Source organism: Rana temporaria, chromosome 1, assembly GCF_905171775.1.
Source record: "Rana temporaria chromosome 1, aRanTem1.1, whole genome shotgun sequence".
Taxonomy (NCBI): domain Eukaryota; kingdom Metazoa; phylum Chordata; class Amphibia; order Anura; family Ranidae; genus Rana; species Rana temporaria.
This window is the reverse complement of record NC_053489.1, coordinates 231,493,498-231,508,813: the sequence shown is the minus strand read 5'-3', so window position 1 is coordinate 231,508,813 and position 15,316 is coordinate 231,493,498. Positions and strand designations below refer to the sequence as shown.

At 45.8% G+C, this 15,316-nt stretch overlaps 1 protein-coding gene across 5 annotated transcripts in view; it reads left to right on the top strand.

Annotated features, from left to right (window-relative positions):
- The window catches only part of KIAA1671 (KIAA1671 ortholog), a 222,966-nt gene that overhangs the window by 201,909 nt on the left and 5,741 nt on the right, over window positions 1-15,316 (top strand). For all 5 annotated transcript variants that reach the window (XM_040351406.1, XM_040351398.1, XM_040351431.1 and 2 more), the window contains 3 exons: window positions 3,660-3,876; window positions 5,361-5,532; window positions 14,568-14,686. In XM_040351406.1, the coding sequence (XP_040207340.1) occupies window positions 3,660-3,876; window positions 5,361-5,532; window positions 14,568-14,686 (508 nt within the window). The remainder of the gene's footprint in view (window positions 1-3,659; window positions 3,877-5,360; window positions 5,533-14,567; window positions 14,687-15,316) is intronic.

Sequence of the window (15,316 nt, the reverse complement as noted above, 5' to 3'; positions counted from 1 at the left end):
GAGTCCATTTGCATGTATTGTGGACATACTCAATAGTAAGTGGATTCTGGTTGGAGATGTTTATCCTTTCCAAGGTGCTAAACGGGACCATCACCCTGGACCCAACAATCGCTCTCCTCTCCCTAAGACCACACTAACACACATTTTAAACTTTTCCTGCAACTCACAACTTCAGCAAAACAAACAGTGGCTAATGCCTGAAGAACATCGATCTTGCCCTCGTTGAAGCCAAGAATCAGATCACCCATGCCTGATTGATGGCAAAATTGAAGCTACTCTACAAGACGGCGTCCTTCAATATACTAAAATATGACAGCCTTGAACGGACGACTTTCTCCCGTTTTATGATTTGCTCTTGCGCTTCTTGAACTCCAAAGTACCATCCATTGTTACTCAGGTCCTGAGACCTATCATCTCATACCCAGAACCCTCGGGAACCCCTTTATCCCCTCCCTAACCTATTTTATCCCATATTTTACCTCCCCCTCCAATGCCTGCAAAATCTGTTGAACTGAATGCAAAGGCATGAAAAAAGTGTCATGTTGATTGTTACTGGTCTAATGTGCGTATACAGTATGTAAAGCATCTTGCTATATGCATCCAACTTGTTCTTGCTAAAGGAATATGCATTATTCTGCCCATTATTGTGCAACCTATGCTGCATTGTGTTCGTATTTATCATGTTTAAATAAAAATCTTGCATATAAAAAAAGGGGGGTGTAGAAGTAGGTTTCCAGTTGCTGACTGCATTGTATGTGTTCTGGAAACATGATCCTCTTAATGATTTTGATATGCAATGCGCTTTAGTACATTAGAACTTACATTAGAGTAATTGCTGGAGTTAAATCATGTTTTTAGGAAGACCTCAATATCCTCTAAAAACCCTACATATAGTACTTAATAGAATGAAGACCACTCATCCACATATAACAGTGCATATGGTCAGTACCTGAATATTTCAGAATTGTCTATGGACTTTTCAACCTTACGTGAAGACGTTTTTAACCTCCCCCGATAACCCCTTTTAGGATTTCAGCAACATTTGCAGTGTATTGGCCAGGTTTCTTCCCAACATTACTTGCAGTAATTGTTATGCTTTTGCCGAGCACTGTTATTGAGCAATGCTGTTAGGCTTGGCTACCTCTTCTTGCCCTGGAGAACTAACAGTGAACAGTTATGGCCCCTCCTTGGTTTCTGTGCTAAACTAATGATCGTACTTTCGCTTAATCCCAAAACAAAGCCCGAGAGCGATGGAGTATATGTGTTCTGTTTGTTTTGTGGGTTTGCTTCCATTCTTGGCGTCCGTCATGTGTTTATTGCGGTGTTCTAAGGCTTTAACCCTATACAAATGCCTGTTCCACATTGTGCAATCGTTTAGTTCTGAGCAAAGCACCAGTTGTTGTAATACAGCAATTGAAATACAAAATGCTGCACAGAATATTAGTAATCGAAAAAGATAATTAAATACATTTATTTTTTAGCGATCATTACCCGGGTAGTATTGCCCTGTCACATGGTAGCATAGTGGTTACACAGTTCTACATCGAAGATGATAGGCTCTTTTTACTGCACAATCACCCTCATCAGCTATATTCACCTTATAAGCCACAAACTCGCCATCATTCAGATCATGAATGGCAGAGCTGTTCCTAGACGCCAGAGCTTTGTCATGTGATCTATTGTCACGTATCCAAATACAGAGTGCACAAGGTTAAGGGTCCTTGCACCCCCAGCTTGTATCATTACTGTGCAACCATTCAGCACATCCATTCACAAAGCTCTGTATTGGGGTAACAATGACAAGGCATTTAGAGTCTTTTTAGAAACTAGCCTAGCTTTACCTGGAACAAACCTGGTACCTACACTTCATTTATTGTGGCTCTATACATGGAATCACATTTCCTAAAATATAATTTTAGCCTGGATTTTATTTAACATTTCACAAAACACAAGGACAGCTAAATAAGAATAACTGTAAGAAATAAATATATTCACGTATAACACTATATTGCATGATTAATAGTAATCTCCAGATAGTTATGGTCAGTCTTTAAAGCCTCATACACACGATCGGACTTCCAACTGACTTTTCCATGGATTTTGCTCCAAAGGGCGTTGTCCGTGAACCTGGTATGCATACACACGGCAGCCAACAAACACGAACGTAATAGACGTACTGCGTGGTTTTTCTGCTCTTTACCGCCACCCTTTGGGCAAAGTTTGGCTATTGTCTGATCTTTAGCCTTGGTTCTGAGCATGCGTGTTTGTACTTTGGATTTTAGTCTGATGGACTTGTGTACACACGATCATATTAGCCGACACAGGACATTTGTTGCAGGAAAGTTTGTCTGTTCTCACCGCGAACATTTGTCCGATGGAAAAGCGAAAGAGTTTGTCCGATGGAGCGCACACACGGTGGGATTGTCCGCTAAAACAGGTCCGTCTGACAATTGTAGAAAAGTCAGATCGTGTGTACAGGCCTTTAGTGTCAAATACCAGAAATGTTCTGGGGAGATGACAATAGACAAACACAAATAAAAAAAGCATTTTATTCTCAATAATCTGTTTTACATATAGTGCTGGTTATAGACATGCTATATGTTGATAACATATGACAGCTATGCATAGGCTGACTGCCAAAAGATCTTGGTGACTTTATAGGTACACCTGAATGCGCTGTCTGTGTCATCTTGGCATACCTATTTCGGGTGACACGTCTGAATTGATTCATCTTTCGTGGCAGCATTACCGGTTGCAAAAATCCAACCTGGCCAATCAGTATAGTAATATTTCATGTCAACATTGTGGAACATGTTACCCATTAGGCTGTAAACCATTGTGTACTCACAATATAATGCATGCGTCATACTGATGTCTGTTAGATGGTGGAAATGATTGCACCCAGTAAATTGTCTCACAGGGTATTTGTATTCATTATAAAACACGCCTTCCTATATTGGGAGAAATATTGAGGCTGCCATGGGTGAACTGAAAATGCTAGTCGCCTGGCTGTCTGATTTTTATTAGATCGAGTCACTAAGCCAAAACACGCATGGGGGAAAAAAAAAGGATAAGCAGAACTCTTGTTGTGCATGTGTATTCCCGTTCAGTGCAACAGTATTGAGGACATTGGATCATCATGACAGCCAGGAACTAGAATTTTCAGAAGAGAAAGGGATATCGCCCTACGTAATTTCTAAGTATGGGTTGAGTCATAAAAAAGACAAGTTGCAAGTCTGATTTGTTTTGCTTATTGGCTGGGTCTGTGCTATTTAACTAGCGCCTTACAAATATAGCTGTGTCCGAAGGACTTGGATGCCCTCTACTGTTCAACTTGTGGTAATTTTTTTTCATACAAATAAATGGTTATTGACAGAACCTCCTTTCTGAGTTGCAAGATGTGACATAACGATGACAAAATGACCTAGACACACATATACTCCTTTTGCCAGCATTTTTTTTATATTGAAGTCTATGCATCTGTATGTAGCAGGTACCATCTATAAAAAGTGGGTACAGCAATCTTTGGAAGTTAGACATTTTCAATGACAGATCATAGACCAGTTATGTATGCCAAACATACCATTGCACTTTAGACTCTGTTAATAGATTTTTTGTATAAAGTATGTTTTTATTGAATTATATTTTCTTTCTTCCAGCTGTGTTACTGACTCGCCATCGTATGATAACAGCAGCCGTAAGCAGCATTCACATAGTCGCCTGTCCTCACTGTCCCATACTGAAACAGACCAGCATGACTCTATCACTGAAGCCCGGGACGGCAGTCTGGACCGTTGTAGCATGGATTTGGATTCCATTGAAGGCACTGAAAGCACACCTTCTGAAGTCAGATCAGCTGACTTCTCATTCATTGATGTAAGCTTTAAACCCCAATCATCTTCAGTATTGTTAACATATAAATAGTAATATCTACATCTAACATTTATATAATGCAAATATAACATCTAAGAGCCCATTCACACAGGGGCAACACGACTTCTAGCACTAATTTGGGAGGCAACTTAACTTCAAGTCGCCTCCAGGACAGGAGGCTTTCCAGTGGCCAATCAAACAACAATCAGCTCTGTGGGAGGGAGGGGTTTGTCTGAGAAATTTATGTTCTCTTCCTGTATTGTTGCTTCAGTTAAGACGGGGGATCCGACTTTGAGGCGACTTCCATTTAAATCAATGGGTACAAGTTGCCTAGAAGTCAGATTGAAGTAGTACAGGAACCTTTTCTGAAGTTGGAGCGACTTCATTAGTGTACATTAAGACCGCTCTCATTCACTTCCATTCATTTTCTCGACCGTGCGACTTGGGGCGACTTGAAGTCGGATCCCAGGTCGCCCCAGTGTGAACCGGCTCTAAAACATTCCATGCTATCTTTAAAAAAAATAATGATAATAAAAAAGGCTTTACATTTCTCCTTAGGTTTTGTGAACACCGGTTCATAATGTGCCTAAGCACAACATTTAGAGTGGGCATGGAATGGAATAAGAAAAGTCATGTTTTATTTCTGGTTTATTTGCTCTTGGGAGAAAGTTCTGTGCAAAATACGTTGAAGAGGTGCACGTCAGAACATTTTATATCTGCAGTGCCAAAGCCATTCCCTAATGGCTATGGCATGTCTTTTAGGATATCTCTTTAGGATTTTAGGATGTCTTTTCATACATAGATGTTCTTCAGTATTTTAAACTTGGGGCTTATGGGCCCTGTGGCCATACTGCGTGAAAGAGCACCTTGTATATGTGGCTGAAACTGCATGCAGGCAGCTCATGTTTCTCTGGGGATGCAGTGGCAGTACGGACACAACCACTCACCCTAATGTGACATGCATGCAGGGGCAGGTGAGTGGCCCCAAACACAGTGTGCGTTTCAGGCCACTCACTCGCCCCTGTGAGCGAGTGACTTTGTCTGTATAGCGGCTGTGTCCATGGAAAAAAATATGGGCTACCTGTAGGCAGCTCCGGCTGCATAAGCTCCTTCATGCTGTATGGACCAAAGCTCCGGTGGTAATAAGACCTTACTCCAGTCAAAAACATTTCTTTTACTTCTGGATAGAGTAGGGAGAAAAGTTAAAATGTCAGGTCTTTATGCCTATTTGTCCATTGACGAGATTTTGTGTCACTTCCTGTCCATATGATTGTCATACAGAAAAGGAGGGGGTGGTTGTCATCAGGGCAGGAAGGCACAGGCTCTTTATCCAACATAGGTCTTCCCTGTGCTACTAAACTGTGTTTTTGTCTGTGTCAGTGTTGGACAGCGTTCTCATCACTGCAGTCTTAACAGAGGGAGTAAGGGGTAATCTTATGTTTAATTCAGTGCAGCTAAACTGAAAAATATTCTCTGTTTTTCCACAGCAAACATCAGTGTTGGACTCAACAGCCCTGAAGAACAGAGTCCAGTTAAGTCGGAAGAGCCAGCGCCGTGCACCGAGCCAATTACAGCGCAGAAGTCGGTTGTTGCAATCAAGTAGCCAGCTAGCTGTGATTGAGGACACAGACAACCTTTGGATGTACAGTGATACTACAGGTATTGAATTTTTTATAAAGTATTATTTAAAAATACGGCTTAGTGCTCTGTAAGCTACCGTAAGTTAAAGGGCAATTGAGAAAATGTATAAACACACACACTCTACTTTCCCACAAAAAAGGTTTCCCCATATAAAGTACAACCTTTTTAACCTTTTTAACATGGAGGAACACTTGCCCCGGAAATGGCTTTCGGGTCTCTAGGAGCCCCTTCCAAGAATTATTATAACTACAGCTCAGACACTGGCAAGCATCAAAAAAAGGAATTTGGCATATTGGACACCCTGGTCTGTTCTTTACAGCTATATTATTTTTAGTAATAATAATAGTAATGACATGAAGCAAAACATAAATAATAAAGCAGTAAATATTGTAGAGCAGTGGTCTCAAAGTACCGGCCCGCGGGCCATTTGCGGCCCGCGGACCAGTTATAAATGGCCCGCAGGCAGGGTGGAAGTGGGGGGAGCAATCTGGCGCCATCTGGTGGTGAGCCGTTGGTATTACAAGTTATTACCACCAGATGTGAGCTGGCGCCATCTGGTGGTGGCCGTTGGTATTACAAGTTAAACAGCAATTCTAATGTCATTTTACACTATTTTCACTGCCATCTTCTTACCTCTAATTAGAACCCCCAAACATTATATATATTTTTTATCCTAACACCCTAGAGAATAAAATGGCGATCGTTGCAATACTTTTTGTTACGCCGTATTTGCGCAGCGGTCTTACAAGCGCACTTTTTTGGGAAAAAATTACACTTTTTTTAATTAAAAAATAAGACAACAGTAAAGTTATCCCCATTTTTTTTAATATTATGAAAGATAATGTTACGCCGAGTAAATTCATACCCAACATGTCACGCTTCAAAATTGCGTCCGCTTGTGGAATGCCGACAAACTTTTTTACCCTTTAAAATCTTCATAGGCGACGATTAAAAAAATCTACAGGTTGCATGTTTTAAGTTACAGAGGAGGTCTAGTGCTAGAATTATTGCTCTCGCTCTACCAATCGCGACGATACCTCACATGTGTGGTTTGAACACCGTTTACATATGCGGGCGCTGCTCGCGTATGTGTTCGCTTCTGCGCGCAAGCTCATCGGGACGGGGTGCGTTTTCTGGCTCCTAACTTTTTTAGCTGGCTCCTAGATTCCAAGCAAATTTGTCAAACCCTGACTTACACCAGTGCTGGTGGTAATAATGCGCTCGCTGACACCAGTGCTGGTGGTAATAATGCGCTCGCTGACACCAGTGCTGGGGGTTAATAATGTGTTCACTGACACCAGTACTGTTGTTTTTGAAGTTTGAAAGTTTGCATGCGGCCCCCCATGGCATATGAAAACTTGTCTTGTGGCCCTCAGGTAATTTGAGTTTGAGACCCCTGTTGTAGAGCTTCCTTACAGTGGTCATCAGTTGGAAGAATACTCTCCTTCGTTGGTGCTCAGTAGAAAGAATGCTTCTTTATACTAGTGGTTAGTGGGAATACTGTCCCCTTACATTGGTGGTCCGTGGAAAGTATGCCCTCTTAAGGCTGGTACGCACTGATCGAATATCAGCCGGGTCAAGAGAAACCGTCCAACATTCGGCCAGTGTGTACAGCAGCCTATCCAACAGAAGCCAGCCTAACACCCGGCTTCTGACAAACGGACATGCTGGAAAACCAGCAGCCAATCGGCATCCAATCAGCGATGGCAGCAAGCGAAGACCGGTCTGGTCTGGGGGGGGCAGTCCCCCTGTCAGAACACAATAGCTGAGAAGGGAGATGCAATGCTAATACAGTGAGCCCCTTAGTTTCTTTTCGTTCAACCTGCTGCGTTGATTGAAAAAAAAAATGCTTGTGTATACCAGGCATTACACTGCTGGTCAGAGGGAAGAATCGCACCCACACAGTTACCTGAAAAGATCATTGGTAGCTTATCCATGAGCAGAAATTTCTCACTGCTCAGTGAACTGCTAGCAGCTTCTGGAGAAACACTGGTTGAGAAAAGCTGCCCTAAAGTGTACTTGTACAAAAGGGTTTCTCAATAACGGTACAACCTTTTCATTACAATTTAGAGTTTGTCACTGAAGAATAGTTCAGAGATTTTGTTGGTAAAAAATATACTTTTGTGGCACTTTAAATTGGTACCAATGCAACATAATGGTGGCTCTACCCTGGTGCACTTTGGCCACAGCGTGTGTGCAGCGAAGTGTACCCACGGTTTTGATGCAGATTAGCTGTACTTTTCCATAGACTTTTATTATGTCCCACGGTTTTGGTTTTCTGAAAGTGCATGAAAAGTCTTGCATGCAGGACTTTTGGTGCAAAAACGCATCAAAACTGGGGGACATAATAAGTCTATAGCAAAGAGCAAATAATCTGCACCAAAACTGTGGCTACACTGCCCTGCAGCTTAGGTACTTAAAGGGGTTGTAAAGGATTTATTTTTTTTCCTAAATGGCTTCCTTTACCTTAGTGCAGCCCTCCTTCACTTACCTCATCCTTCCATTTTGCTTTTAAATGTCCTTTATTTCTTCTGAGAAATCCTCACTTCCTGTTCTTCTGTCTGTAACACCATACAGTAAAGGAAGGCTTTCTCCCTGGTGTGGAGAAAGCCTCTTGAGGGGGGAGGGGGCAAGCAGGCAAGCACTCTCTACTTTGCAGTTGGAGAAAGGAGCTGTGTGTTAGTGGGAGTCCTGACACTCTTGCTCGCCCCCTCCCCCCTCAAGAGGCTTTCTCCACACCATGAAGAAAGCCTCACTATATGGTGTGTAGTTACAGACCGAAGAACAGGAAGTGAGGATTTCTCAGAAGAAATAAGGACATTTAAAAGCAAAATGGAAGGATGAGGTAAGTGGAGGACTGCACTAAGGTAAAGGAAGCTATTTAGGAAAAACATTTTTCTTTATCGTACATCACGGGACACAGAGCAGCATAGCCATTACATATGGGTTATATAGTGTACCTTCAGGTGATGGACACTGGCACTCTCCGACAGGAAGTTCCCTCCCTATATAACCCCCACCCATAGTGGGAGTACCTCAGTTTTTTCGCCAGTGTCTTAGGTGTTGGTGCACATTGAGGCTGTGCCTGGAGTAGTCCTTGGGACCAGGGCCAGCTGACCGGATCCGTCCAAGGTGCTTCATAGCCAAAGTGGACGGTACCCGGGCCCCAATTCGTGGATGGGGTTTTGCCTATAATGCCTCTCCTTGGAGGGCTGGACCCTGGGTTCCAGGTCTGGTTTCTATACCTAGAGAATACCTGTTGCCAGTGGTGCAGTATAGGTCCAGGTGTGTGGTGTTCTTTTAAGACCCCGGTCCCTGAAGGTCTATGACCATACCCACGGTGAAGGGGGAAGATTGGGCCTCTTGCAGAGCAATACCCTGCGGCGTGGAAAGGTAAGCAGGGGGCCTATGGAACTTGGTTTGTCAGTAGGCTTCCTACAGGGGATTCTTGGGCAGCCTATTTATGCCTCTGTGCATGGGCAAAGGAGAACCACAAAGTTTTTAAACGGGATGGCTCAAAGCACCCAGGTATAGTTTCCCCTGGCTGGGCTAGTAGGCTGCTGCGGCTTCTGTCACAAGGAGGGCCTTTTTTTGGGCAGGGTGTTCCACAGAGAGGGAACCATACCATAGGGAGACAGTTGAAAGCTTCCTTTTACCTGTGTCTGCTGCTCCAGCGTTTCAGGAGTCATGGGATTCCATTCCTGGTACTCCTCTCCACATGGCTTCCTGCTTCCCCTGGTGGCGTTTCGCGCGCGCTTTACTTATCTGTGCGCGCGGCGACGCCGCGGGGAGGGGGCGGTTGACGCCGGACGGCTCCTCCTCCCTGCAACAGGGAGGATAAATCCTGGAGGGCTGTTCAGTCTGTGAAGGCTGTGGAGGGACACGGATGCTGGCTACAGCATAGGAAGGTTTGACAGAGCTTTCTGGCACAGTGACACCCGGTGGCAGTTGTTGGAAGTACACCCTACTAAAAGAGCCTCTGGCTTAAAAGTTTGCATTCAAAGCCTGTGTACTAAGCAGCGCCTTTGAACACTTAGGGGTGCTCACCTAGCCCAGCATTAGGGGGTCAATACCAGACTGGTAGTTGAAGCCCTTGGGGCTCAGTATTGATTTTCCTTTTTTATAGGTTATGGGAGGTTTGGAGTCCCTCTAACATTACCCTATCCTATTTTTTCACATTTATTTGATTATATGTGTATTTCCTCCAGCTATTACAGTCAGTTGTATACTAGCGGAGTGCCTCAGAATTTGTATATTATGGCTCCTAAGGTTGCAGGTAGCGCTAAAAACGCTAAGACCGTTAAAAAACCAAAGGGTTCTCCATCAGGCTCTGAGGATATCCAAAATCCAGCGGCCCCTACTGCTCCGGAATGCCTGGAGGTTGTTGTCCTAGGTGAGCCATCAGGGTTGCTAGGTGCTACGGCTGGCCCTACTCAACCAGCTCCTTCCTATGTGACGGAAGAGATGTTAGCCTCCACCTTGGGTGGATTGGAAAGGAGGATGGCCGCTCTAATTACGGCATCCTTGTCAGGGAAGAAGCGGGTTAGATCACCGTCTCCCAGGTCTGAGTCTCTGGAGGAGGATATCCTCTCCGCTGACGAATTGGAAGATCCAGGAGACCAGACTCAGGATCACCTTGTCCATTTAGGTTCTGAGGATTCTACAATAGAGGAACCTTTTTCAGCTTCTCACGCAGAAAGACTGTGGGTTCAGTCCCTAACGGATATGGTGCGGTTGGCTTTTAAGATACCTGTGCCTCAGCCTCTGGCCTCCGCGGTATCCTCATTGGGCTCCCTGAAAGCGCCCCAAGCCAATTTGGTATTCCCGGTACATCCTTTGTTAAAGGACCTGATTTTTCAGGACTGGGCTAAGCCGGACAGGATTTTTCTGCCTCCCAAAAGGTTCGCAGTCATGTACCCCTTAGAGGAAGAGTTTTCGAAGAAATGGGCTGTCCCTACTGTGGACGCAGCCATCTCATCTGTCAATAAGTCTTTAACGTGTCCAGTAGACAATATCCACATGTTTAAAGACCCTGTGGATAAAAGGCTTGAGACCTTATTGAAGGCATCCTTTGCCACAGCGGGGGCAGTGGTCCAGCCGGCTGTAGCCGCCATTGGCGTCTGCCAGGCTTTAAAGGACCAAGCAAAGCAGGCCCTAAAGGACCTCCCAGCCCAACAAGCTCAGGAGCTGGCTGACCTACCTAGGGCCTTATGTTTCGCGGTAGATGCAATCAAGGATTCGATCCAACAAGCTTCTCGCTTATCCCTATTTTTGGTTCATATGAGGAGATTGCTTTGGTTGAAAAACTGGTCTGCAGAAACCCCCTGCAAGAAACTCCTTACTGGATTCTCCTTTCAGGGAGAAAGATTGTTTGGAGAAGATCTTGACAAATATATACAAAAGATCTCTAGTGGTAAGAGCACCCTCTTGCCGGTTAAGAAAAGGATCCGGGGTCCCTCTTTTAAGCGTCCAACCTCGCCAGTCCCAGGGCCCTCTTTCTCTAGGCAGTATCGACGGCCTCCTGGACGCGCAGCTGCAAACAGGCCACAGGGGCAAGCTGCAGGGAACAAGAGACCATGGAACCGTAAGCCGGTTAAGGCTGCCCCTAAGGCAGCCTTGTGAAGGGGCGCCCCCACTCTCTCGGGTGGGGGGAAGACTCCGGTTCTTCTCGGAGTTGTGGGGGGCCAAAGTTACCGACCAATGGGTTCTGTCCTCAGTGACTCAGGGGTACAAGCTGGAGTTTCGGGAGTTCCCCCCCTCCTCACTTTCAAGCGTCAAGACTTCCAGGCGACCCTCAAAAGCTGGCATCACTTCTGTCTGCCCTAGAGCGACTCCTATCTCAAGGAGTGATTATGGAAGTACCAGCGGGGGAGCAAGGACAAGGGTTTTACTCAAACCTCTTCATTGTCCCAAAGCCAAACGGCGACGTCAGGCCTATACTGGACCTAAAGTCATTAAACCGCTTTTTAAAAGTCCGGTCCTTTCGAATGGAGTCCATTCGCTCGGTGGTGGCCGCCCTTCAAGGAAGGGAGTTCTTGGTCTCCATCGATATAAAGGACGCGTACCTGCACGTTCCGATTTTCCCAGGCCATTACAGGTTTCTGCGTTTTGCCCTAAACTATCGGCATTATCAGTTCGTGGCCCTTCCGTTCGGACTAGCCACGGCCCCTCTGGTTTTTACGAAAATCCTGGCCCCTGTGTTAGCCATCCTAAGGGAACAGGGCATTCTGGTCATGGCCTACTTAGACGATCTTCTGGTAGTCGACCACTCAGCGGCCGGCTTAAATCAGGCAGTGTTGCTAGTAGTAAACTGCCTAGAGTCCCTGGGTTGGGTTCTAAACCGGGACAAATCGGCCTTACAGCCCACAAGAAGGTTGGAGTATCTAGGTCTAATTTTAGATACAAGACGACAACGGATCTTCCTGCCCCAGTCCAGAGTAGACTCGATAAGGGAATTAATCCAGATAGTCCTAAGCAGCACAAGGCCATCTATACGCCTCTGCATGCGCCTGTTGGGAAAGCTAGTGGCCACCTTCGAGGCAGTGCCCTATGCCCAGATCCATTCTCGAAGGCTACAGAGGGCAATTCTCACGGCCTGGGACAAAAGACTCCAGGCCTTGGATCTTCCCATTTCTCTTCCCTATGCGGTAAGGCAGAGTCTGTGTTGGTGGCTAGTCACAAAAAATCTTCTGAAAGGAAGATCGTTCAGTCCCCCCTCATGGAGGATAGTAACCACGGATGCCAGCCTATCGGGCTGGGGTGCAGTCCTAGACGATTTAACCCTACAGGGGAAATGGTCAAGGGCAGAATCAGCCCTACCCATAAATGTCTTAGAGATCCGAGCAGCTCGGTTGGCTCTTTTGGGCTGGACGGAGATTCTGCAGGGCTCCCCAGTAAGGGTACAATCCGACAATGCCACTGCCGTGGCTTATATAAACCACCAGGGCGGCACCAGGAGTCAGGCAGCCCAGAGGGAGGTAGATCGGATCTTTGCATGGGCAGAAGCCCATGTCCCCTGCATCTCAGCTATCTTTATCCCCGGGGTGGACAATTGGCAAGCGGACTTCCTCAGCCGCCAACAGATGTCCCCAGGGGAGTGGTCCCTCCACCCCGAAGTGTTCCAGGACATCTGCCGGAAGTGGGGTACTCCGGAGGTGGACGTTATGGCGTCCAGATTCAATGCCAAAGTAGCAAAGTTTGTCTCTCGAACGAGGGATCCATTGGCCTGCGGGACGGATGCCTTGGTGTGCCCTTGGTATCAGTTTGCGCTAATCTATGCCTTCCCTCCAATACGGATGCTACCCCGTCTTCTTCACAGAATTCAAAGGGAACGCAAGCCAGCGATTCTAGTGGCCCCAGCGTGGCCCCGAAGACCTTGGTACTCCTTGATAAAAAGGATGACGGTAGAGGAGCCTTGGGTCCTCCCTCTACGTCCGGACCTCCTCTCACAAGGGCCTTTCTACCATCCTGCCTTACAGGCCCTAAATTTAACGGCCTGGCGGCTGATTCTCAGAAACAGAGGCCTTTCAGGGCAGGTCATTTCCACCCTTATAAGCGCAAGGAAACCAGTTTCCAGGATAATATACTATAGGGTGTGGAAGGCCTATATTACCTGGTGTGAGACCAGGAAATGGGATCCCCGCAAATATACCATTGGGAGAATCCTGGAGTTTTTACAATTGGGAGTGGAAAAAGGTTTGGCGGTCAGCACAATCAAGGGGCAGGTGTCTGCCTTGTCGGTCTTCTTCCAGAGACCTTTGGCTGCCCATTCTTTAATGAAATCCTTTTTACAAGGTGTCATTCGGGTGAATCCCCCGATTAAAGCTCCCTTGTATCCTTGGGATCTAAATTTGGTTCTATCGGCCTTGCAAAGGCAGCCCTTTGAGCCCTTGTCCGCGATCCCTTTGGTCCTTTTGACTAGGAAACTAGTGTTTCTGGTGGCCATGGCATCCGCCAGAAGAGTGTCGGAGTTGGCAGCCTTGTCATGTAAGGCACCTTATTTATTACTGCCTAAGGACAGGGTCGTTTTGCGACCGCTTCCGTCCTTCCTGCCTAAGGTGGTGTCTAATTTTCACCTTAATCAAGATGTGATTCTTCCATCATTTTTTCCAAAGCCTTCTTCTAAGGAAGAGAGATTACTACATTCCTTGGATGTAGTTAGAGCTGTAAAGATTTACTTGGAAGCTACAGCCCAGATTCGTAAGACTGACGTCTTATTCATTCTGCCAGAAGGGCCCAAGAAGGGCCAGGCAGCGTCTAAAGCCACTATTTCTAAGTGGATTAGGCAGACAATTATACAGGCCTATGGCCTGAAGGGGAAGAGTCCACCCTTATCGGTTAAGGCTCATTCCACTAGAGCTGTGAGTGCCTCTTGGGCAGCGTATCACCAGGTGCCTATGGCTCAGGTCTGCAGGGCAGCGACCTGGTCGTCTGTCCACACATTTGCAAAGTTTTATCAAATGGACGTTAGGAGGAACGCTGATTCAGCTTTTGGGCAGGCGGTCCTCCAGGCCGCAATTTAACCTCCTCCTGTCCGGTGGCACCTCCTGTTTGGTTTTTTCTGGTTGTCTCCCTCCCCTCATGGAGCATTGCTTGGGGACATCCCATATGTAATGGCTATGCTGCTCTGTGTCCCGTGATGTACGATAAAGAAAAAGGGATTTTTAATAACAGCTTACCTGAAAAATCCTTTTCTTGTAGTACATCACGGGACACAGAGCTTCCACCCCTCTTATGGGGAATTTTGGGATGCATATTGCTTGCTACAAAACTGAGGTACTCCCACTATGGGTGGGGGTTATATAGGGAGGGAACTTCCTGTCGGAGAGTGCCAGTGTCCATCACCTGAAGGTACACTATATAACCCATATGTAATGGCTATGCTGCTCTGTGTCCCGTGATGTACTACAAGAAAAGGATTTTTCAGGTAAGCTGTTATTAAAAATCACTTTTTTTCCTTTAAAACCCCTTTAAGCGTAAAGCCCTCCTAAACCAATTGAAATTATATAAAAAAAACAGAGTGATACTGTATGTATTTTTCTCTTGTATTTTAGAAGAGAAGCCAGAAAAAAAGGAAGAGGTTGTAGAAGAAGAGGAGGAAAAACCCAAGAGGTCCTCTGTTCATTCACCACGAATGCCAATGTTCCCAGGAATGGACCATTCAACTTTGATGGTAAGCAATGAATTCCTTTGATTTTTGTGCACAGGGTTAAAAATTTAAAGTCCTGAGCCACTAGCCAGACCTTAAGAGTTACTCGCCACCAGTTGCCCCACCCAACCTCTCCCTTGTCCCACCCCATCTCTCCCCTGCCCTGCACCTAAGTAAAACCTTGTAAATTATCGCATGAAATTACACTGTTAAATGTTTTCAGCAGAATTAAGTTCCAAAAATAAATAACAACAACTTTAACAATATTAACATAAAGCATATCAGTACCTATCAAATGCAGCCCCCCTGTGCCCATTAAATGCAGCCGCACTGTGCCCATCAAATGCAGCTTCACGGTGCCCATGAATGCACACTCACTGCACCCATCAATGTAGCCTCACTGTGCCCATCAAATGCAGCTTTATGGTGCCAATGATTGCAGCCTCACTGTGTCCATCAATGCAGCCTCACTGTGTCCATCAATGCAGCCTCACTGTGTCCATCAATGCAGCCTCACTGTGTCCATCAATGCAGCCTCACTGTGTCCATCAATGCAGCCTCACGGTGTCCATCAATGCAGCCTCACGGTGTCCATCAATGCAGCCTCACGGTGTCCATCAATGCAGCCTCACGGTGTCCATCAATGCAGCCTCA